The following is a 25403-nucleotide window of genomic DNA, read 5'->3' as shown; positions in this document are numbered from 1 at the left end:
TCTTTGGATTGAAACCTCCACTGAAAAATACTCAAACATACTGCCTTCCACTGTCTGTCCTTAATATAATATTAGAAAAGTAATAGCCTTCCCCAATCCCCTCTTTAAAAAATTGAGGAAGTGCCAAGTCAAGAAATTCTATTTAAATCTCTATCCCTTCCTACCCAAGTCATATTTTTGGGGGTAGTTTAACCTGAGTATGTGGTAAGTATTTCCTTATCAGTTTACTCAGAGGAGGCATTAACCAGCGGTCTTTGCTTCCCTGAGAGTCCAAGGTACAGCCTTAGAGTCCAATGATTCAAAAAAGATGGAGAGGGGGAAGGATTTGATTTTTAAAACAAATTAGATTTTCTGGAAAGGTAAGCAGGTGGTTCATCCAGTAGTTACAAAACGATTTATTGTAAGGAAAAAAAAGAAACTAAGAATGCACACTGCTTGAGCTGTTGCAATCAAAGTTATCTCCGAAGAAACCTATTAAAACACTGTAATATGGGTCATTAGGAGAGCTGCCACAAACCCCTTAAATTTCCACAGTGGGTATGTATGTTTGCTGATAACTAAAAAGATTAGTTTTCATTACTGTGGTTTACCTTAGATCACAAAGTATCATTTCTTTACAAGATGTGACTGTCAGGCACTGCAAATTGAAGTTAGTTAACACTTCTGTGTAATTTCCAGGGTGAAAATGAGGAAGGTTTGGAAACAGTAGGACTGTATTTTTTTTTTCCTGATACAAAGCAAACAATTATCAAGCAAAGGGCCAATGCTTGGCCCCTGGGATGCTAGTAACATTTCTTAACACCTGCTGAAACAATGACAAGGTATTAATTTGAAAAACAATGAAGACAACTCAAAGCCACAGTAGTCAACTGTTACACTTTCAAGCAATTTTCAGCGAATGGATTGAGCAGGTTGTGTGATAGTCCTATAATTGTTGCAGTTTTATGATACGAAACAACAGAGGTTCTCCAATGAGATGCAAGTGATAGCTATCAGTTCTAAACTGGCACCTCTCTCCTCCTCTCCCTTCGGCAGCCACACATCACAGGGCGTTCTCAGTAGGAATGGGGACCCCTACCTGGGGCATTTGAGCAACATTATTATTGTTTCCATTTCTTCCCTGGTGATGCTTGTGGCAGATATAACCCTTTCCTGGACACACGCAGCCATCTTAGAGCTAAGATTCAAAGCCAAATTCAGCAGACCTATTTGTAACCGCAACAGTGATCTACAATAATGGTTATTTTCACCACTCCTTCTCTTTTCACTAAATTACTGTCCTCAAAGGGACACTTCATTTATGTTTTAAAAACCTTGGGAAAAAAAATCAGTGCGGTTCAGCTCACCCAGGTAAACTCCATGAGTCTCTATCTTTTGACTCTTTTATTTTTCTTCATAGCACTCACCAATACCTGACACTGTATTATATATTTATTTGTTTATTGTCTTCTCCCACTAGCATGTAAGCTCCATGAATACAGGGACTTTATTTGCTCTATTTTCTATTGTGTCCTCAGCATATAAATGAGGACTGGCACATAGTAGGTGCTCAGTAAATATCTGCCGAATGAACAAAATCGTGAATGAATAAGCCCCTGTCCCACCTCCTTTTTTAGACTCCTCAGTCACACTACATGGATTTTTATTGGATCCCCCACACATTGGAGCTTGTGAAAATCATTTCAATTTCTCTGGGCCTTGGTTATACTATCTGTAAAATGGGATTAATAATAGTTCCCCTACTTACCTTCAAGGATTGTTGTGATCGTCAGCTAAAATAATGGAAGTTAAAGTGCCTCAAAGGTCATAAATTGCTATACAAACATGAGCCACTATGATTCTTTCCCCCCCACAAGATTTATCACTTCATGACCTGACCTACCTTTGGAACCTACTTTGGAACCAAGAAGAAAAAAGGGGCTTCAGAGAAACCAACGTCAAAATAAAAATGACAAAGTCTGCATTGAAATGTGTTTTCTCAGAGTCCTCTGGTTCCCCACTCACAACCATCTTCCATTTTAACCAGCTTTACGTCCAGTTCTAACAAGTCTGTTTTCCATCCTTTGGGGGACCAGGAAGAGGGATGAGGGGACTTATTTGAAACAGGTGTGTTGATTAAAGTTATCACTTTTCGAGATACCCTGAGCTTGAGGGAGAAGGCTGCGAAACTGGAGCACCAGACATGTATACTCAGCATCCCCTGAGGTTTGGGGCTATGAAGGGCAGAGGCCCCTATACCTTGAGAGGTCCTCAGGGGAGCGGGGCCACTGGGGAAAGACACAGTCACAATGGTGATCCTTGATCATAGGGAAAATGTTCAAGTACTGTCAGTTCCCTATTGAAAAAGGCAGGGAAGGCTGTGCAGTGCATTCTAAGCAGGTTTTCAACCAAAATGGTTAAAATAAAAACTGTCCACCAACCAACAAGCTAACTTATAGCTGTAGATGGAAAATATTCTTGACTAAACAACTGATGCTGTTAGGTAAATGAAGCTTTATACCACATGGCTATCTAGTCACCATGGGAAAGACTTCAGGTGACGGTGTTTAATATCTCACAATTACATTGTTTATTTTAAGTGCGGCCTGGACAGACGGATGGCATAGGATGTAGATGTTAGAAAATAATTAAACAAACAACGACTATATAAATGTCTGTATAGTTAACTCCATCCATGTGTGGAAGACATTGTTTGTGAAGAAGCCACTTGGTTGGCTTGGAAGAAACAGGACTTTTTTTTTTTTTTTTTTTTGCCGTACGCGGGCCTCTCACTGTTGTGGCCTCTCCCGCTGCGGAGCACAGACTCCGGACGCACAGGCTCAGCGGCCATGGCTCACGGGCCGAGCCGCTCTGCGGCACGTGGGATCTTCCCGGACCGGGGCACGAACCCGTGTCCCCTGAATCGGCAGGCGGACTCTCAACCACTGCGCCACCAGGGAAGCCCCGTAAAGTGCTTTGAACAACGCCTGGCACACAGTGGCTGCTTTATAAGGCTTGGCTGCAGCTTCTGTTTCTATGGTATTGTATATCATCGGTGGGAAATGGACCCCATTTGGGGACATGAGGCATCATTTTCTTCTGCCTCCCTGGAGGGCCGAAACTTGGCTCATTGATTTTTGTTCCCTTTCACGTTGACGTAGAGTCCAGTGTTTCCTCATCTTTACAATAAATCTGAGCCTGGCTGGCAGGAAGTAGGTTGAACCAATTAACAGTGCCAATACTTGACTTTCTGACCTACCCCAAATAATGTGACCTCCTCAAGAATTTCAGCCAGATCATTTTTTTCCCCCCAAGTATTTGGGTTTTGCCTACCGGTCGCCTGTTTATATCTCACTGGGGAGATCTCCCCTCTGCTTAAAGGTATAACAGAAAACAGACTTCAGCTACCAGATCTTCGGGTTGAGGACTAGAACTTCCATTTCTATTACTGTAGAAGCCCAGCGCAGGCCAGGGTGGATGTCAGCAAATTCACGTCCACCCTCCGGCCCCCGCCGTGCCACGGAGCAGAGGATCCCCTCGCTCCTCCCTCAACCCAAGGGCTTTGCTCCTGCTGCTGAGATGCCTAGTGAGTGCCAGGTACCGTGCTGAGCATGCCGTATACGGGCCGTTCCATCTGCACAGCAAGTCTGTGATGTGGGTATTATTACCTTTATTTTAAGGATGGAGAACCAGCTCAGAGAATTTGAGGAGTTTGCTCCCCGTGAACTGAAAGTTTCTACTTTGGGGCTTGGGAAAATAAATGACTTACCTTCTCTCCTTGCTCCAGGTACGTGACCTTTTTCTCTTCTCTATTATAAGGACTATCTAGGTGAAGGAGTCTGAGGTTCCCCCAATGAGAAGTATTATATAAATTCAAAGCATAATTATTGATTGTACATTCTTTCATTAAACAAACAAAATGTATGCTAATGCTAAACTCACTCCAATTTTCCATTTTGCCATCCTTTGAGAAATAAGCCAATAAACCATTACACACTTAGCTTCCTGGGGAAATGAATTTAAATGTTAATATAAATCCTTCTAGAAAAAAAACAAATTTTAACAAATAAGTATTTGAACAAGGAGGGTACTTAATCACGCTCAGAATGAGAAACCCTCAGTACAAGACCGTTGGTGGCTGTTGAGATAAGCTCTCTAAATTTAATATTTTATAATAGACTCACACCTCTTTTGTTAGAAACGGAGAAACAGAATCATTTTCTTTTCTCCTTCACTGGAATATATTTAAATCTCTCCAATTCTATTTTGCTAATAGGCAGGGCAAAGTCTGTCTATAAATGTATCCTGATTTATCACAGGTAATCCCACACTCTAGCATTCATGTGTAGAACTTAACCTCAATTTAAATGTAAATTCTGGGCAACTTTGAGTGCTTTATCTGTGAACTTGGAGACTGCTCTTCACTAATGAGGTCTGCACTAATTATAAGCAGTTTTGTAAGTTTCCCTTAAAACAATTGCAGAATTGACCCCAAAATGAACAAATTCCGAATTTATTTGTTTTAAAAAAATACTGGCATCCTTGTGCAAATTTCTGGCTAAGGCCCTGCTCCCAAGGTGTGCACGCAGGGGGGGAAGGGAGCTGGATGATAACAGAATGAAATATACCAGAGAAACCAATGAAAATGGAAATGAAAGTGAACTGGGTTTACCCTCAAAATAGGATCTCTTTTTCCTGTTGAAGGAAACTACAGTTTCCTACCCTCTTCTCATCTCAAAACAATTTTACTGTGAAATATTCTTTGCTTCCTTTCTTCTGGTGATTCTAGTCAGGACTACACAGTTTAGTGGCAGCTAATGAAAAGAGCACCATCAAAATTCTCACGAAAGCCAAAACACCCCACAAAAACATTTTTCAAATACTCACAGGTACATCCACATATTTGGAAGCTGCCTTCACCTAAGGAGGAAAGAAGAGGATGGAAGTGAGGGTGGTGTTTATGCTTAATTGTTCACAGCTCAATGCTGTATCACCATCAGAGTTAAAACAATATGCTGGCAGACGGAGCTGACCAGGAAACACAGAAAGGTACTAAAAAAATAAAATCTGTTTGCTAATTTTTTTACCCTGCAAGCCAGACCCACTGCTTTGGAGAGAAAGAGAGAGAGGGAGAGGAGAGAGAGGGAGGGAGGGAGAAGGAAAGAGAAAAAGACAGAAAAATTTTTTACTGAGATTCTGTAGCTGGTGTGGGAGACCTGCATTTTCCTCCCTCCCTTGAAAAGGGAGAAAAATGACTGTAGCTAAACCCAGACCGTTGAGTGGAGGGCTCACCAGTCTAGAAAAGCAGTTAAGTCCACTGTCACTTCTTGTACCTTGGGGTCTTTGTATAATCTGGCTACAGGTTGGTCCTAATTGAGTCTTTGAGTTCTCACTTCCCAGGAACTCTCTTCAAGAGAAGGGGATGTAGCGGGTGGGCACCCTTAACCCAGAGGGAGATGGGTGTCTGTGGGAGGGGGTTGGGAGGGTACCAGAGCCGTTCAAAACTGTCCCAAGGCTGTTGTTACGTCTCCTGGTTTTAAATAATAAAAAACCCAGAAGGGGAGTGCAGGAAGAGGGTATGACATTTATTTTCAGTTCTGGTGGAGGGAGGGTGGTGGAGTACGTACAGTGCTTGAGAGCATGGAATTTGGAGTCAGATCTGGGTTCAAATCCAAGCTCTACGACTTACAAGCTGTGTGACCTTGGGCAAGTGACTTCATCTCTCTGAGCCTCAGTTACCTCGTCTGCAAAATGCAGATACCATTAGGTAACTGTTGCAGCGGGTCGATACAAGGGTGGATACACACAGAGTCCTGGGACACAGCAAGCACAGAATAAATGGGGGCTGAGAGGATCGATTCACAAGCAGATCTGGCGGGGCTCTGGGTCCTGTGAGAAGTCAATGAACAGCTGGGTTTGAGGAATAGAACCTGAGGAGGATGTCTGATATTCTATGCGTTTCATTTTGACTCGGGTCACACACGTTCCACTTAGTACAGGTAAGACCAAGGGGCTACATCTGGGATCAGAGGAGCGTTTTCAGTTTTGTTGGCAAGTACCAAGACTGCGATGCGCACCAAGCACTTAGGATGTCTTTTCACATCTCAGGTGGGCTGCCTCTCGCCACCTGGCTGAGACCAACATTGGGAGTCACTACCTCTACCCCCATGTCTCCCAGGAAAGTATCCAGGGGAGTGTTTTTCCCTGTTGCTATTTTCTCAAAGCCACTTTTCAAAACGTCAAATCTCAAGAAAGAAGTCAGTGAGCCAATGGGTGGGGTGGAAAGAGTCCAGGATTTAGAGTCAAAAGTTCTGTAAGTGATAGAACTAGTTGACCTTGGGATCATCACTTCGGGTCTCTTCGCCTGGGTTTCTCGATTTCTAGAACAAGGTGATACCACTGTGTACTTTGTAGGGCTGAGAGCGTGATCACGTGACAAAATGTACGGGAAAGTGTTTCATAAACTTTAAAGGTCGGAACATACATCGATTAGTTAATTATTGAGAGGGCAACGCATTCTATCTCTTGGAATCATCGCCAGCACCCAAGATGATTCCTAGAGTCTCCTGTTGCAGATTCTCTCAGAACCCTACATTTTTTCCCTTTGCAGCACTGATTGCAATCGCAATTCAGTAATTTTGGTGCCATGTCTGTCTCCCACAGAATGTCATGTCTTGCCCCTAGCTGTCTCCCCAGTGACTCACTTGTTACCCGGCTTAGAAAGGGCACTCAGGGAAAATTTGTAGAAGGAAGGAGAAAAAGCTAGTGACCAGTGCTGGCCTCAGGATGGTTGAGGAATAAACAGACCAGATTGAGAAGCCACTGCCTGAGTTAGTCTGAAGGCCAACAGGGTTGCATATAAAGCTGGATGCTTGCAAAGCTTGGTGAGTGAAGGAAACCACTCCGGGCCATTAAGGGGGGTATGAGGAAAGCTTTCCAGAATTTGCCTAAATAACATTTTACTAAATGATTCTCAACCCGAACTCTATCCTCTTTATTCCTGTTCTAGAATTTAGTTTGAGCAAGAAGGTGGCTTTCTTTTCAAATCTCCTCTATGTACATTAATATATAACATTTGTATGATGTTTTTCACTTTGCAAAGCACTTTCACATACTGTTTCTTCCCTAAGCCACCCTGCAAAAGGGTGGCTATTAATTGTTTATCTATTCACTACTGAGAACACTAAAACCCACAGAATTTAAGAATTTATTTCATCATGATCTGAGCCAGAAGACAGAGAAGGCTGGACTCACACGAGGGTCTCCTGAGCCCCATTTTTTCCTTTTGAACTCCTGATCTTTTCACCGGTGGTAGAAAGTAGGAGGAATTTAAGCATCAGTGGTCAGGGCAGGTGTTGACAAAACAATTCTTCTCAGCTACAAATTGCCTCCTTCCCTCTGTAGACTTAGTGCTTGGCAGTTGGTAGGAGTTTTGCTACAGCTGAAATGATCAACCTTTAAACACACCCACTCTTACCACCAACATGCAGTTTCAACCCAGAAAATGACACCAGCCAAAGTCTATTCCTTTCAAAGCAGTTTGGGAAGATAAGGCAAAGCTCTATGTCATGACGAAAGCCCTCCCCTCTCCTACACGCGCTAGCCTTCAGTTTGTTGGTCTTTTCTTAAATCTGGTAACTGCTGACTTGCACTTAGTCTTACTGATCTTTCTCCCATCCCATAAAAACAGGAAAAAACAGCTCAGAGTAAACTGTGGTCCTATTAGGATTGTATCATTTTTTGGTTCTGGCCATTGAACTTGAAGAAAGATGTTGAGGATACAGGGCATTCTGGAAGTGTCCTCTACAAGAAAAGTAAAGGAGAAGGCATCTTGCCTGGAAAAGGAAGGGCTAACGGCAAACGAAATGAAAACTTTCACATAGTTAATCAAGGACCTTCAATGTTGAAGAGTTAAACTTGGTCACGGTGGTTCTAGAGCATAGAATCAGGATGAATGAGTAACATGACGGGGCCCCAGAAGAAGGTGCGAACAGCTACCTCAGTCCAGCCAGGCACTGGCTATCTCTGGTGATCAAGAACTCCTTGCTGAAAACAAACAAACAAACAAACAAACAAAAAAACCCTCCTTGCTGGAGGAGCTCAAGCAGGAGGTATGTAGGATGCTCCGATGTGAGACTTTCCTTATGCGAGAGGTGACCTCTAAGGCTGCTTCCTGGTCTCTGTTGCTCATCTCCTTAAGAGGTAGAAAGCTGTCATCAGTTCCGTTTTTTTTTTTTTTTTTTTTTTTTTGCAGTACGCGGGCCTCTCACTGCTGTGGCCTCTCCCGCTGCGGAGCACAGGCTCCGGATGCGCAGGCTCAGCGGCCATGGCTCACGGGCCCAGCCGCTCCGCGGCATGTGGGATCCTCCTGGTCTGGGGCACGAACCCGTGTCCCCTGCATCGGCAGGAGGACTCTCAACCACTGCACCACCAGGGAAGCCCAGTTCTTTTTTTTTTTCTCTTTTCTCTCTTTTTTTTTTTACAGTATACGTGTTGGGGTACAGCAGAGTGAATAAACTGACAGAACCAGGATCAGAACTCTGGTCCCTACAACCCTCTCCTGCCTAATGTCAACAGTGATACCTTTTTAAGCATTATGTTTCTTTGAAGTATCCATAGGACTGACTATGTTTTTGGCCAGCTATACTCTAAGTAGAGAGGAAGGACCAGATCCTCCCAACCCACTAGGGGTCTGGAATTATTGCCAAGGGTCAGAAAGTCCAAGCGCACACCAGACACTGTGTCTAGATCAAATAAACAACAGACCTGTAATCTACACAAGACTATTTCCCATTACATGTACATGTTGTTTCAATGAAAAAAATACAAATTTCTTAAAAAGCACAACCTATTTTATAAAATTTTGTCATTACGCGTTTTTTCCCAGCAAGGGTTGTCAAAAGTGTGTGTGTTTGTGTGTGATTTTCATTTCTTTTTTAACTTTAAAAGAAATCTTCTTGGTGAAGTGGCTAAAAGGTTGGGCTGAGGATTGGCAGGGTTAGAAGTCGGGCTTTGCCATTTTCTAGCTTGGTGACTTTGACCAAGTTAATTAACTTCTGAGCCTCCTCTGCAAATGGGACAATTATCATGTTTCTCGAAGGAATATGGAGAGGGTTGAATGAGGTAATCCATCCAAGGGTACAGAACAGAGCTGGGGACGTGCTAAAAGCTACTAAACGTACCTCTTCTTACTGGCAATACTGGCTTACTGGTGTAGATAAAGCCTCTGCGCCTTAGCCTGGCGGTCGTGGTGACAGTTTCACTGCTCACCTCTAGCCCACGGGCAATTTCTTGCCATGAAAAGGATGCTGGGATCTCCTCAGGTTACCAGGAGGCATCTGAGCTGGTCTTCAGTCTGGCAAACTTGCTGCCAATTCCATGAACACCGTACGCACTGGACTTCTCTCCAGAACATTGAGGCAGAAGCAAAGACCTCTGCTCCCTTCCTCAGGCTGCCCAAGCCAGGGCACGAGTGAGAGGGCAGTTCCCCAAGCCAGGGTGCCCTGTATATTCAGTCACACATCCCTACTGCTCTCTGGTACAAAGCCAAATGTCCCGGGGCATAGGAGAGAAGGCTGCGGGAGAGGCGTTTGCCCCAGACACCTGGTCTGGCATCCTTTTTCTTCAGGGACTCAATTGCCCTCACGGGAGAGACAAGAACTGTAACTTCAGCCAGACTTCACTTCCTGATCTCCCTGCTTTCTCACCATCCCCTCTGGTGGGACAAAGAATGTCCCTTCTCTAGCAGTATCCACGAACACCCCACCCCCACCCCTCGACCAGACAGAGCCAGTTCTGGGAAGGCAGGTTCGAAAAAGAGACACAAACTAGGAGAGTCTGATGGAGACCAAGGGTGAAGGTGGGAAGATGAGCTGTCAGTGAGCAACCTGTTCACATTTTCATAGGCCTGCAGCAAAGACCAAGTCTTAGGTCCAAGGCACTGCATTAGGGACTGTAGGTAAAGGCAACTGCTCCTTGATTTCTAGTCCCTTCCTTAGATGATGTCTTAATGCACAATCTCTCTAAACACCCAGAATAAGTCATGTCCCTCCAACAATTCATAACTGTAAGTTACATTTCTTGAGTGCTTCCGACTTGCCAGGAGATGAGTTAGGAAGATTGCATATGTTATATTTAATCCTCGCAACGACCTCTGGAAAAGGGTCCTATTAATCATCCCATTTTACAGTTGACAAAACTGAGGCTAACAGAAAGGAAGCAATTTGGTTTAAAGTCACGCAGCTAATAAGTTATAGCTTTGAACCTCTCATCCCTTAAGCTGCCTATTATTCAGTTAAAAAAAAAAACTATCAAACCAGTCATATTTAAGTCTTGTTTCTTTGTGTGTGTAGACACAACCTAAAATGGCTTCTCCAGGAAAAATGTCTGAGAGATTTGAATAATTATCTGCACCGACTCAGTCAGGGCAGAAGGTCCAACACAGTTTCTCTGGCTTTGAATGTCCCAGCTAATTACCTCGACCCTCCACCTGACTTAGCGTGTGTAGACAGCCTTAATGGTTACTCTATTGAGCTCCTCCATTATTTTTCAGGTGCCCAAAGGTAATCTTTTCATTGAACACTCACCATTCCAGGATTTTCACAATGCTGATGACTAAGGGATTTTCTTCTGCCTGGTCCTAATAAGGGGACCTGAGTTAATCACTGTGTAGCTTTGATAGGGAGCACGGCGGGGGCTTAAACCACTTCTCTTGCTTCATTAGGGGAAAAAGCAACCCAGGTGCAGACCACGAGGACCTCAGGGTTTGTTACTATTAAATCAATGCACGGACAGGAAAAAGAAAGTGGATTAGGCCCTTTTTGCAAACAGAAATCTGGTGGGTAAGACGCAAAGATGGAAGAAAAAAGAAGTCTGAACAGATACCACTGCATTAGTGACTGCCTGAGCTCTCCTTTCTCCCCGTGGTCTCTTAAAAAAAAAAAAAAGACAAAAACCAACCAAGCAAACGATTTATTCTCTGCACAAGCTGACTCCACCCCTGCCTGTTTGACTTCACAAGAACTTGGAGCTGATTTCTCTGTCTTTGCCTACAAACTGCAGACCACACCACTCTTTCAAGGGGCCGGCAACATTTACTTCAGTGTCTGGCTTGTGAAATTTCTGCTGCAAGGATCATGATGCTATTTTGCTTCCTTCGCCACTTCCCTAACCCAGGTGGTCTTAGAGATCTGGATTTTTTCTTTCTTTCTTTTTTTTTTTGAGAGTTGAGGCAGTTTGGTATGTCAACATGCTACTTCGTACCACTATCATCAGTAAAATGATTTTATTAGTTGAATTTTATCATCTATCACCAGCCTTATGTCTAGAATGTAGCCTCTATGAGGAATAAGAACTTCTTTTTCTCTCCTCACTATCTCCACTTCCTGGTATATAGTAGGGGCTCAATAAAAATGTGTTGACTACCATATATAAAAGAGAGAATCAATAAGGACCTACTGGGTAGTACAGGGAACTCTACTCAATACTCTGTTATGGCCTATATGGGAAAAGAATCTGAAAAAGAATAGATATATGCATATGTATAACCAAATCACTTTGCTGTACACCTGAAACTAACACAGCATTGTAAATCGACTATACTCCAATATAAAATAAAAAATAAAAAAACATGTGTTGACAGAATGAACTTCTGAGCATGGTACTCTTTACTCTGTACCCAGGATAAACGTTTCTAGTGCTTTCTTGAAGCCATTATTCAAGCTCTAACACTCTTAAAGAATCACTTAAGAAAAGTGCGACCAGGCACTATCAATTCAAAAGGAAATGGCTTTTGTTGCTTCTGTGAGATGAGCTTAAAGGGTCTCTTGTGTCCCTACAGTATGAGTACAGCATAGAGGTAAGAGCTCAAGGCCAGGAGTCAGATACCTGGGCTGGCAACTGGTTTGATCAGCCACCAGTTGTGGGCCAGGTAATTAACTTCTCTAAGCATCAGTTTCCTTCTTGGAAAATAGAGATAATGACAATATTTCCTCCTCATAGGGTGGAAAAAAGAGATTTCTTAAGGGCTTAAAACGTGCAGGACACTATTCTAAGCATGACTTGTATTAAATTCATTTAGTGCATGCAAAGCATCAAATGAGTCACTGTATGTGAAAACCTTTGCACAGGACCTGGCACATAGTACGTGTTCAATAAATGTTGCCTATTATTTTTACATTCTCTTTTCCTTTCACGTCCGAAGGGGCTGACTTGATAGTTCAGGTTCCAGGGCACAGGTTGGGCTATGTTTGCTAGTGGGTGGGGTTGTTAAACCTTAAACATCTGCACACTGAGGTATGTGGTTCTGTTTCATGGTTAGAAAGCTTCATGATGTCTGTGACTAATCCTGCCGTAAGAGGCCTGGCCATCTTACTTCCTCTCTTCTTTGCTGGCCCTGTACCAGGTTGCGGTCTGGACTCTCTCCCTATTCTATTTCTCCTTGGATCCTCAGGCCTCAGCTCTTAACAAAGAGATCCCTGGAGACCAGCAGGGCTCCAAAGAGTTCTCTGCATTGGAATATGGACCCAACGCCCACCTTACAATGCGGTAGCTTATTATTTTGCTCCCTGTGTGGGCATATCACTCCCATTGAGAAGTGGGGTCTATTATTCCTCCATCCCCCTTGAGCCTGGGCTGGCCCGTGACTGCCGTGACTAAGAGAATATGATGGAGGTGACGCCATATCAGTCCTGAGCCTAATCTTGGAGAGGGCCAGCAGCTTTGCTTCTTCACCCTTGAAAGCCAGCTGCCACTAAGTGCAGCTTTGCCGAGACTGCCATGCCATCAGAAGCCCAAGGCACGTGGAGAAGCTCAGCTGGATGAGACCCCATATGGGGGAGAAATAGGCACATGGAGACACATCAAGCTATCAGACATTCAGCCCCAGCCCAGCCAAGCAAGTGACCCCTGTCAGTGCAACATGGAACCAAAGAATCCCCTAGCCAAGCTCTTCCCACATTTCTGACCCATAAAATCGTACACAAAATAAACAGATCGTTTTAAGCCACTAACTTTGCCACAATGTGTTATGCAGCAATAGATAACCAAGATATTCAAGAAGGTGTCACTTGGTCTCCTATTTCCCCAATTTTATCCATTGCATGCATTTTCCTGGAGGATGCTGTGGGGAGGTCACTGATGGTCTAGGACAGGATTTGGGCATTCCTGGGTCTCCTGACTATAAAAGGAGACCAGCTGATTTTCACCTGATTCTCTATGATATTTACTGAGCATGTATGTATGGGGCACTGAGCTAGATACCTCATGTATAACTAACTCAATTAATCATTCCTGTAGAACATTAGAAGGCTCATTTCACCATCCCCGCTTCACAGATGAGGACACTGAGGCTCAGAGAGGTTAAGCAACTCTCCAGAGGTAAACCAGTAAGTGGTGGCACTGGTGTCCAAGCCCAGGTCTGGTTATTAAGTGCAGAGTCCTTTCAGGACATCACGTTGCTGATATTGTGAAAATCATGTGTCATTCTAAAGCTATTTCTTCCCTAATGATCACCTGGGATGTGGGAGGAGAGGAGCCGACTTGTGGGACGTATAGGGACTTCGGGTCAGACAGAGCTTTGTTGGAATTATGCTCCATCACTTACTAGTTAAATGAACTTAGGGAAAAAAATGTTAACCTCCCACAGCTTCTATAATCTCATCTGCAAGATGAGGGTAACAACAATATCTTCTTTAGGAGGTTCATGTGAGGCTGAACAGGCTGACATCATGTTAAGTGCTCAGTGCAATGCCTGGTACCTAGTAAGAGCTCAAGAAGTATTACCTGATATTGTTACTAGTGTTCAGTCACTTGTCATTACCCGCGAGTTGACTGTACCAAGTGTGTTCCCATCTATAGTTTATAGACTAGAAAAAAGGCTTGGCAAGCTCTGGCCTGTGGGTCAAATCTAGCCTGCTGCCTGTTTTTTTTTTTTTTTTTTTTTTTTTTTTGTGGTACGCGGGCCTCCCGCTGTCCTGGCCTCTCCAGTTGGGGAGCACAGGCTCTGGACGCACAGGCTCAGCGGCCATGGCTCATGGGCCCAGCCGCTCCACGGCATGTGGGATCCTCCCGGACCGGGGCACGAACCCGTGTCCCCTGCATCGGCAGGCGGACTCTCAACTACTGCACCACCAGGGAAGCCCATGCTGCCTGTTTTTGTGTGGCTCACGAGCTAAGAATGGTTTTCACATTTTTAAATGAAGGAAAATCGAAAGAAGAATCATAGTTCCTGACATGTGAACATTACAGGAAATTGACATTTCCGTGTCCATTAATAAAGTTTTATTGGAACACAGCCATGCCTATTCATTTACATCTTGTCAATAGCTGCTTTCACGCTACAAGGGAGGAGGCTGAGTCTCTGTGACAGAGACTATGTGGCTTGTAAAGTGAAAAATATTTACTATCTGCCTCTTTCCAGAAGAAATTTTCTGACCTCTGGACTAGAGGAGGAGCCACTGGGGTGGGGGGTAGGGGAAGAATCATAAAATGTAAATTCCTAATCTAAATATGACCATTAACTAGTTAACTGACTACTTGTCTAACCTGTTGGCCTCCTGTCCTTACCTATTATAATAGGGCACAGAGCTAAATGTTTTCCCCTGATTCCTTCCAGAAATATGACTCTTAGATGGTGTATGAGGCAGCTGCTAGGAAGGATGTGGAATAGGAAACACTTCCCACACCTTGAAACGTTTATAAATACTCTAGCAGTAAAACAAAAGGCTATTAATATCTTAGTATTAATAAGAGCTCTGGAAATGAGGCTCCAGGAAAAATTATAGTACCAGGGAAAAGGAAAAAACAATAGAGATAAAGACCATTCACACAGGTACCAGACAATGTAGCAGGGACCAGTGGGTAGACTTGGCGATGAAATATCAGGATTACAATAGGCAGCATGTGTTGCTTATTTACCCTGTGCCAGGCACTGTTTCCACTGTTTCTTATGAACCACCTCCTTTAATATTCCCAGTACCTTCGAGATGCAGCCTCATCATCTGTACCTCTCTGTGCTGTTGTGAGGATTAATGAAGATGATACACATACAGGGGCAGAATAAAGGACATGGCAAGTCCTCAGTACGTGCTAGCTGCTATTACTACTGTTGGAATTGCACGGCAAAGGAACAGCCTTTCTATTCTACTGGCAAAATCAGCTAATTTGCCCTGAGTGCCTACGTTTGCCCATATTTTTCCTCAGCCTCCAGTTTTCATGCTCTCTTTTTTTTGTGGCAGAGATGGAATGGGCAGTGTTCTATCTAAATGCACATAGCCCCAGTGATAAGCATCGCTCAGGCCAGTAACATGGGAGAACCACGAGCACATCATTAATCAGGAGAATGGAAATATCCGAAAAAGCATGCGGTCATTTATCATGGGGATTAGAGGAAGTGCAGGGAAATGGTTGACTCTGGGGTTGGATGGTGTAGGGCCAAATCCTAGATCCAACACTTACTAGACAATTTACTTCACTTTTCCGTGCCTTACTTTCCTCATCTATAAAATGGGGATAATAGTGCTCTTCATAGAGTTGCTGGGTTATTAAGCGAATTTCTAGAATAGTTCCTGGGGCATAATAAGTAAGAACGATGTGTCAGCTATTAGTGTCATTTCTGCTGGAAAATCAAGTTGCTTTAGGTAGTTAGGCTTGTATACTAAGCTTGGTCTGGCACTATCAGGCAGCTACAAGTGACTCTATTTAAATAAACAAAAACAAAATGAGATTAAAAATCCAACTTTTTAGTTGAACTAGTCACATTTCAAGTACAGGTGGCTGGTGGCTACTGTATTAGACAGTTCAGATATAGAAAATCTCCATCACTAGAGAAAGTTCTATTGGACAGCGCTGGTCTAGACTCAAGAGACATTCGTAAATACAGGTTATTACATTTTTCAGTGATAAGTGTGAAGAGGTGTGTCATTCAGTTCCCAGGTTAGGACAAGAGATCAGCTGGCAGCAGCAGCAGGGGAAGGAAAAGGACATGGGTGTCAAGAGCCTCGTCTTGTGGATGAAACAAGAACTAAAGGTGGATGGGTACTATGTAAAGTGACTGGTAATAATGATGTAACTGTAACAGGATGGGGGGTGGAAAGTGGAGAGGGCAAAGTGAGTATCTATTGTACTACAGCAGGGAGGTAAATCATCTCTATGATCAATACACCAAGAAACTGCAGTATAAGAACAGTACTTAGAGCTAGGAAGATAAAAGCAAACTTGTTTGCAAGGGTCCCTTCTGGGGTAAGGGACTGAGGATGGAAAGGGATGGGACAGAGAACTGTTGCTTTTTAAAAAATAATTATTGCGTTTCTGTACTATTTCACATTTTAACCACGTATGTATATTTCTTTCATAAAAAGTTACTGCAAAAAGAACAAAACAAGTGATAGAATTTTCAGCATTGGAGCATTTGCGGGAAGAATGTATCTTCTCCAGGGTAACTTCTTCAAGGTTTTTACTTGACTGAAATCATGATTCTGAGAAGCAAAATGTAGCAAACCACCTCCCGCTCCCCAATATATAATCTGGATGCTCTAAGTGCATCTTGGGAAGAGGAATAAATTGTAAGTGCCAACCAAGGGACTGACGGCTTGCGGGAGACAGAATGTGCCAGTGGGTGGATGTACTGGGACTGTGTGTGCGGGTGAGCAGTTGAGCAAACCTCGGTGGCTCTTGCTTGGGGCCAAGTAACAATTACAGTGAAAGCCCTTTCCAACAATTTCTGAGCACTGAAGAAAAACACAACCCTTGAAGTAGATCTGGAGTCACAGACAGTGTGACGGATTCCCAGAGCTCTGCCACCAGAGGGGCTGAAATGTTTTCGATGCTTGCTGAAGATCAAGGGTGTTTCCGGCCAATTGTGAAATGCTGTGCCCGTGTCAGCACCGTGTACATGCTGCATAGATGCACATTCACTGTGAGGCCATCTTCCCTTGCTTTCCTTTTTAGGAGGGCCAGATTTTATAAATACTGTTTTTACAGATGTAGGAACTGTGATACCAAAAATTTTTTATGGGTGGGTCATCAGATGGTCATTGCTCAGAATGATAATCCCTGGCTTTGAAAATGTGATTCATATTTGAAAGAGTTAAGCATCAAAATGTTTTAAAATAAAATTTCTCTAAATTGCCTATAAATGGAACCAGGGTTAATATTTTTTTTTCAGATAATAGAAAGAGAATATTGAATTCTAAGTCTGGACTCTCACTACTGTTCCTTCAATGACTGACTATATGAATTTTGGAGCAGCAATTGTTTAGTTTTCTCATAGACAACACAGAAATAATTAATACCTAATATACAGTCATATATAAAAATATGGATGCATTTACCAATGACTAAATGCCTGATTTACACTAACTTATTTAATTCTTTTAAGAACTTGTCTCCTCATTTTACAAATGAAGGAACTGTGTCTCAGAGAGGTTAAGTTTCTTCCCCCGGGGAACACAGCTAAGAAGGGGTAGAATTAGGATTTGAACCCGAATGGATCTGACTTCAAAGGATTCACTACTGCATTATGCCTTCTCCTACCCTGCCCTACCTTTTTCACAAGATAATTTACTAAAGTCTGAAGATAAAATCCAGACAGTAGCTTATGGATGTACTTTGAAAAGCAAAAAGAGTTATATTATGATTGTATTCACCGATTACCACAAGACCTCATACGTAATGATTGATGTAACCATCTTTGATATTCTGAAATGACCTCTGAGGACCACTGTAGAGCTTCAGAGGGGCTAGGGAAAGGTGGGAGAGAGCCCAGGCTTTCCTGGAAAGCATCCTTAGGCAAGAACGTGAGTTGCAGGGCTGCTGGTTGATTGCACGGCTTCTGTGCATGTTCATAAATATTGATTGTGATTAAACTATTATCATAGTAATGAGGGTAATAATACCTCCTCCAGCCCATCCCACCACACTACTCAAAGTCCCCACCTTTCATTAAACAAAGAGCTGCTGGCACTGCTGGGGAGTTGGGCAAGAGGCAGGGAAATGATCTCTATTAAGCAAAAGCGTTCTGTTCCACGCGCTGATTAGGAGCCGCAGCCTCATTAACAAGGAGAATTGTTCTCGTCTCCTGTTGCTCAGGGTACTGTGCTCCGAGACTGGGTCCAGGAAGTGTATGTTCTCATCTCTCTTCACCCACCTGGGGCTTCCGAACAGATGCCTGATTGAAGTAGACCTGTTTTTCCTTCCACTCTCCCTCATTTCTGTCCCAACACTTCATTCCCAGAGAGGATTTCTGCAAGGCTCAAGGCTCCTCCAAACCTACCGTTTTAATGCTGCTGAGATTTAACAATGGTTGCATGCTTATTATTTGGCTGGCACGAGGCTAAGTGATTTATTAGTAATTAACCCTCACAGAGGGGGGGCATGATGATTATCACCATTCACAGATAAGGAAACTGAGGCTCAGAGAGGTTTAGTGACTTCCTGCAAGACCCAAAGCTGGCAGCACCATGAAGTTGGTATGTGAATGTGGGTCTGTTGGACTCCGGGGTTTGTACCCTCTGAAGGATGCTGAGCTGCTCGTCCATTGCTTATTTACACGGCATCCTCTCATTTTAGGAGAAACTCGGAAGGGCAAATTGGAAAGTTTTAATTTTGTAAAGTCTCGAAGCAGGCATGAAGGCTTATTTTTATTGGATTATAAGCGGAGGTGGGGGGGCTGGTGCTTTGCGCACCTCTGGCATTTTTAGGTTTTGCTTTGCCTTATAAACATCTCTCAACACTAAGAAGCCCAATCGAATGCAAGCTGGAAGAGACCAAGGACCATGTCTTACTCGTGCCCCTGCTTCCGCATGGCCCGGGTGCGAAGCCAATGAGGCTTGTACCGTCATGACTGAACATTAATGTTTCTGCACGAAGGGACCACCTGTCAGCCCTGCTGCCCTCCTCCTCTCCCCACAGCTGCCTCAGCCTGAACTCGAGGGTATAGATTGTTTACATCACCGTTGCCAGTGACAACTTGTCTCTTGTAGCCAGCCTAGATCTGCTACAGAGGGGAGAGGTTTTTTTTTTTTTTCTTCTCCCCCCCAACCCCGCTCAGCTCAGGTAAAGAGTGGGGAAAACAAACACATGGATTGGATAGGAGGTCTGGGTTCTGTGACGAAACGAGTGGTTCCAGTCATTTTCCTTCCCTGGCCTCAGTTTATACAGCTGCAAAATGGGGTGGCTAGAATGTATCACAACTTCCCAAACTTCCGGCATCAATACCACCTTCCTGATTTGGGCTATTGCCCATGTGCCATCTGTACTCTATTTACTTATTTACTTAATATTTTCCTTTAAATTGGCTCTCTTTTAAAAAATACTTAATTATAAAAAGAAACTTGGTGTCACTACCATACATGGAAACTAAATATCACTCTCAATAAGAGAAGCATAAAAATAAATACAACTTAAATATTAGGTTGACATTATGGAAAAACCCGAGTGAACTTTTTGGCCAACCCAATACAGCGACATTATTACTTCCTAGGTAGGCAGGGTTGCCTGCAGCGGGTGCAGAGCCTGAGGACTGCTCTCCCTCTTTCTCTTCATTAGACATGAAGATTTGAAATTTTAGAGAAGTGTGAGAGGAAGATAAGCCCTCAAAGGAAACTTTCTCCTTGATAGAAGGATAAGGAAGAAAATAAAATTTAAAAATAACCCTCTCGGGCCTCCCTGGTGGCGCAGTGGTTAAGAATCCACCTTCCAATGCAGGGGACACGGGTTCGAGCCCTGGTCCGGGAAGATCCCACATGCCGCGGAGCAACTAAGCCTGTGAGCCACAACTGCTGAGCCTGCGCTCTAGAGCCTACGAGCCACAACTACTGAGCCTGTGCTCTAGAGCCTGCGAGCCACAACTACTGAGCCCACGTGCCACAACTACTGAAGCCCACGTGCCTAGAGCCCGTGCTCCACAACAAGAGAAGCCACCGCAATGAGAAGCCCGCGCACCGCAACGAAGAGTAGCCCCCACTCGCCACAACTAGAGAAAGCCCATGCACAGCAACAAAGACCCAACGCAGCCAAAAATAAATAAAATAAATAAATTAAAAAAAAATAACCCTCTCACAATTTGATTGGTGTTATTAAATACTGAGTTGTTGCCGCATCTAACGTTCTCTCAGGTAACATGTGGTATATATCCCATGCTTGGAAAACACTCAGTGATATGCTAGGAAAAAGGCTGTCAAAAAGAAGGAGAAGGAGAGGAGGAAGGAGAAGAAGAAGGAGAAGCAACAGCCTTGTCTGGCAGAGTTTGCCAATTTCCATGGAGCAAATACTTTGACTCTGGTCAATTTTGAGCTACCAACAGGACATCACTAAATCTGGACATGAAAAGAGTTGTAAAGAATTAGCTCTGAACAGCAGGCAGGAACTGAGCACATCACTGGAAACACTGGACCAGAAAATTTCCAAAGTTGCTTCTGTTGTATGTACTCTAGATAGTAACTTCCAGAAAACAGAGATAAGGTCTTTTTTTTTTTTTTTCTAAAAAGTCTTTCCCCATCTACAGCTCTAGCTCAATAATTTACAGAGAGGAGTCATTTAAAACATGGTGGCTGATTAACTGATTCTAATACTCAGTGATATAACCACAGGAACAACCACAATCACAACAATATTAAAACAAGCATCGAGGGCTTCCCTGGTGGCGCAGTGGTTGAGAGTCCGCCTGCCGATGCAGGGGACACGGGTTCGTGCCCCGATCCCGGAAGATCCCACATGCCGCGGAGCGGCTGGGCCCGTGAGCCATGGCCGCGGAGCCTGTGCGTCCGGAGCCTGTGCTCCGCAACGGGAGAGGCCACAGCAGTGAGAGGCCCGCGTACAGCAAAAAACAAACAAACAAAAAAAAAAAAAACAAGCATCGAAAGCTTATCCCATTCCAGGTATATAATATTTTTCTCACTTATTTCTAACAATACCACATAATATAGGTCTTATTATTATTCCCAGTTTATAGGTCAGTAAACTAAGGTAAGAAGTCAATTAATCTGTCCAAGATTATACCCTGGTAAGCGGCAGAACTGGAAAAGCAAGTAACCTTGGTGCATGTTGAAATAAATATGGTTCAATTTAACATATGCTTGGAAAATGGGATCTTCAATTCTGGTAAAACACCTATTTTGATTAATAGAGAGATATTCTAGAGACTGTATGCATGCAAAGTTCTTGAAGAATTAAAGTAAAGCATGAAATGCTAGAAGCACGCTAAACAACGGAAAATGTCTTTGATGTATCAAATTTTTGAATATGAGAATGTGCTGAAATAGAAGTTTTAAGAGAGTTTTGGTTGATCCTGTTACAGATAATAGTTTGGGTTGCTTAGGAGAAATGATACTATGCTAAGGACTGAACCAGTGAGAAAATTGTTGGTTAAAAGCCCTAGGGTCATTTAAACCTTCCGACAGGTTTAAGTTGAAGGAAGGTTAAGAATGGCTATTTATGGGGCCCTCACAACACAGCAGGTACCATGCAAGGCCAATGCTCTCTTTGTATCTATTTGTCCCCTTGACTCCCTGAAGCAGGTATTAGCATCCCCACTCTAGAGCTGAAGAAACGGACTCACAAATGCTCAATAATATGCTCACATGTCTGTAAGTCTGAGCTTCACAACACATCTCTCCCTCTACTTTTCTGGTGATAAGCTTCCCACTGCATGTGGCTCGGAGGTCAGGTCAGAATCTCTATCTTTTAATTTCGGAACAATTATTTCCTGTTTGAAGATATGTACATGTTCGTTAGGTATTTCTTTCATAGCTGACATTTCTATGACCCTGTAGTTCAGCGCCTCACAGTCTAAAGAAAATACTGTCTGTCTTACATTCATTTTGAATGACATTTATATATTTGCTAAAGAATATTAAGGGAAATGGTTGACTTTGGATCCTTTTTTTTTTTTTTTTCCTTCTGAAAGCTTCTGAAGCGTTGCCTTGGACAGCAGGTATGCTAATTGTCAGCTGTGTTTTCAAGGCATGAACTGGAAAGAAAGATGATGTCCTACTAGGTGATAAAATTATCTGCCATAGACCCCAAAGTGGATGTCAAGTTCTGAAAAACTGGGGAGCGGCTGATGAAAGAAGCTTGTAGAAGACATGGCAGATCAGTGCTTTATAGTTCTTGAGCGTTTCAGGGTCCGTGTTTTTGTTTGGTCCATGTGAACAAAATACATTAGATGAGATAAGTCTTGCCTTCCACTGGTGGCTCGAAGCTTCAAAATTAGAAGACCACAAACCCAATGCCAGCTTGTAGCAGGTAGCTGGTCTGTCTATGACCTCTCTTAACTTCTCCGTTGGGATCAATTTTCAAAATGTTCCCATGTAAACCCTTAACTTCCATAACCACGGGCAAGGTCCTTCATGACCAGGCTCCAGACTAGCTCCTTAACTCCATCTCCGTCATTTTCCTCCTTTCACTCTGGCCTTGCCCTGAGTCACAATGAACTGCCTGTTGCCAGAATGTACTAGACCTTCCCTTTCTTCTCCAAGTCTTCGTACCTTGGAACATTCTTTGTTTTCTTCTTTGCCAGGTGAAATCTTACTCATCTGTTAGATCTCAGCTCAAACGCCTTTCCTCCATGGCCTCCCAGATGAGGTTGGGTCCCTTTGGGCTATGGTCCCATTGCATCAGCTACTTCTCTCTTTCTGAATAAGTGCCATGCTTGTAAATTACTTGATGAGAATATGTCTCCCTCATGAGAATGTACAATAAAAGGCATTGTCCCTCTCATTCAGTGCTAAGTTCCCATTGCTCAGCAAATAGGAGGCACTCCACAAACATGTGTTGAACAGAGTAGCATAAAATGAAAGATTATGTGGGAAGCGTAAAGGAAGTGGGGAGATTCTGGATGTCTACTCCTTTAGTTTTACTGAAAAATTGATTGGCTGGTGGGTAAATTATAAAATATTTTTGCTGGTAAGATGTGAAAAACAGACGATTCTTTCCCTCAGGAATGATCACAGTTAGTGGATGGTTCTGGGAAGAGTCACTAATTGACTTCATCTCTGGGTTTCTGGGCTTCTATGGGGACTAACATTCTGGTGACAATAAAGCAGTAAATCTAAGGTGGAATCTCAGACTTTGTGACTTTGGACACATTACTCAACTTCCCTCATCTGTAAAATGGGGATAATCATCATATCTATTACATAGGCTGATTGTGAGGATCTGATGAGAAAACACATGTAAATCACTTAGCACAGTACCTGGCACATAGTATGTTCAATAAATGTAAGTGTTTACTACCATGGTTGGTGCTTCTGTCCAAGGCAGGCACCTCCACTCTGAAGTGTAGAAGCCAAATGACTTGAATCACATGATTTCAGCATCTGATAATTTGATGAGGTTACCCTCTGAGGGTGAACCCAGACCTCTCTGTCTACACTGCCATCACCAGCCCACACCATAAAAAGCCATTTCTCCCATGCTGGGCATTCCCTGAGGCCACAGCAAAAATGGAACACCATCAGAAATAACACTAACAAATCACTATCAACACCCACCCGACTCTACCATGTGAACTGCCTCCTGACCAAAATGTTCTGTGGACGGAAGTGAATTCCCTGATCCAGTTCTGGCCTTTGACCAAGGTGGCAGTCTTGTTCTCTGGCCTGTCATTAAGAGCTCTGCACTGGGACTTCCCTGGAAGTCCTGTGGTTAAGACTTTGCCTTCCAATGCAGGGGGTGCAGGCTTGATCCCTGGCTGGCGAGCTAAGATCCCACATGCCTCCCAGCCAAAAACTTAAAACATAAAACAGAAGCAATATTGTAACGAATTCAATAAAGACTTTCAAAATGGTCCACATAAATAAAAATCTTTAAAAAAAGAAAGAGCTCTGCACCAAAGCAGTCCATGCTGCTTGATCTACACTGACACCAGCCCTGGTCTCGGTTTCTAGCAGGAAAAGAAGTATGTCTACTTCATTTCATTTCTAAGTGGCAGAACAATTAAAATGCTGGCAAAAAGAAAAAAGGGTGCATGAGGGTAATCTGAGACCTAGGAGAATGGACAGACCATGGGATTTGGGTCCCTGACAGCCCTAACATGGGTTTTATTCTTCCTGAACCGAGTGGCTTCCATGCTATGTTGTGACCATCTCAAATGGATGTGGATGATGGAGGATCTTAGGCAACTTCTAGAGGGCTTCAGGGAATTTGATGTCATTGTTCTATCTCCTAGGGGCAGATAGAACATCCTCCCACATTTTTACTTTTTTTTGGAGGCTCCATAGTTTAGAGGGAGAGAGGAGGCTGCTCGAGCTGGAGGCCTTTCCCTCTTGGGGCCTCAGTTCCATCATCTGCAGGAGAGCCTTGTTGGAGTGGGATTACTCAGAGGATTCAACGATAAAAAATATATTTAAAGCACTTAGCCCAGTGCCAGGCACTTAGCAAGTGCTTAAAGGATAGGAGCTGAAGCTCTTGTAGCTATTTTGGACTTCCGAATTCATCTAACATAGCCACTGAGGGGAATTAAAAGCCAAAGAGTGGTCCCGTGTTCCAGGTCACACCACTCCTTGAGCAGGGGCAGAGCTGGGGTCCGGTCCCAGGTCTCCCCTCACCACGATGCCTTTTTTCGCGGTATCCCACCGACTCTCAGGACTCATTCAGCTCAGCTGAGCTCTTGATACATCACGGTTCTCGAGCTTTCCACCTCTGTCTCCTCCAATTGAATCTTTACCCTCAACGTCCACTCAATCCCTAAATCCCGTTCGTCCTCCTTTCAAAATATTCTGCAAAAATTCCTTCTGCTTTCCTGCCACATGGCCACTATAGCTGCTCTTCTGTCCAGAAGTTTCTCTCCTCCTCTTTACCAATGGCTGGCCCCTTTAAGTTTCGGCCCCCAGGTCTCCTCCTTGGAGAGACCGCCCAGGGCCATTGAGGCTGAAGGAACGCCGCGCCCCACCCCTTCTCTCTGTCTCTAGTCTGCGGTCTGTACTGCAGTGTCCGACGCTACAATTTTCTTTCCTTTTTAATTCCATCTCCTTTCCTAAATGTAAGCTCCAGAAGGACAGAGAATACGTCGTCCTTGCTCACTGCTGGGTCTCTAGCACCTGGCACAATCCACAACCCATAGGTGCTTGGTAAATATATGTTGGGTGAATGAATGAACGGACGAACAAACATATTCTAGAAACAGCGTATTAGGTAACACCTGGATAGGACCGAGGAAAGGATTTAAACTTGCTGGGAGGGCGACCTGGACACCTGCTTGTGCCCCTTCTTGGCCTCCTAAAAGAACAGCGCGAGGCTACCCACAAAGACAGGGACTCTTCCAAGCACGCAACCCACACAAAAGCACATCTTGCAGTTGGGGGTGGGGGCGGGGGAATGGGCGGATAGTTGCTAATTGTGACTTCCAACTGGGCTGATCTTTCAAAAGTTCGAAAGGCGAACCTCCCTAAATCCCAGGCTGCTACCGCTGCTGGAGCTGGGGATGG

At 43.7% G+C, this 25403-nt stretch overlaps 1 protein-coding gene across 17 annotated transcripts in view; it reads right to left on the bottom strand.

Moving 5' to 3' along the window:
* Positions 1 to 25403, bottom strand: part of CADPS (calcium dependent secretion activator) — a gene marked incomplete at both ends in the record, with an annotated part of 485811 nt that overhangs the window by 38947 nt on the left and 421461 nt on the right. For all 17 annotated transcript variants that reach the window (XM_079713702.1, XM_079713696.1, XM_079713695.1 and 14 more), the window contains one exon: positions 4867 to 4899. In XM_079713702.1, coding sequence (XP_079569828.1) covers positions 4867 to 4899 — 33 coding nt within the window. The remainder of the gene's footprint in view (positions 1 to 4866; positions 4900 to 25403) is intronic.

This window comes from Hyperoodon ampullatus (genome assembly GCF_949752795.1).
Source record: "Hyperoodon ampullatus genome assembly, chromosome: 10".
Classification (NCBI taxonomy): Eukaryota; Metazoa; Chordata; class Mammalia; order Artiodactyla; family Ziphiidae; genus Hyperoodon; species Hyperoodon ampullatus.
The sequence above is the reverse complement of the archived record's forward strand: the minus strand, read 5'-3'. Positions and strand labels throughout refer to the sequence as shown.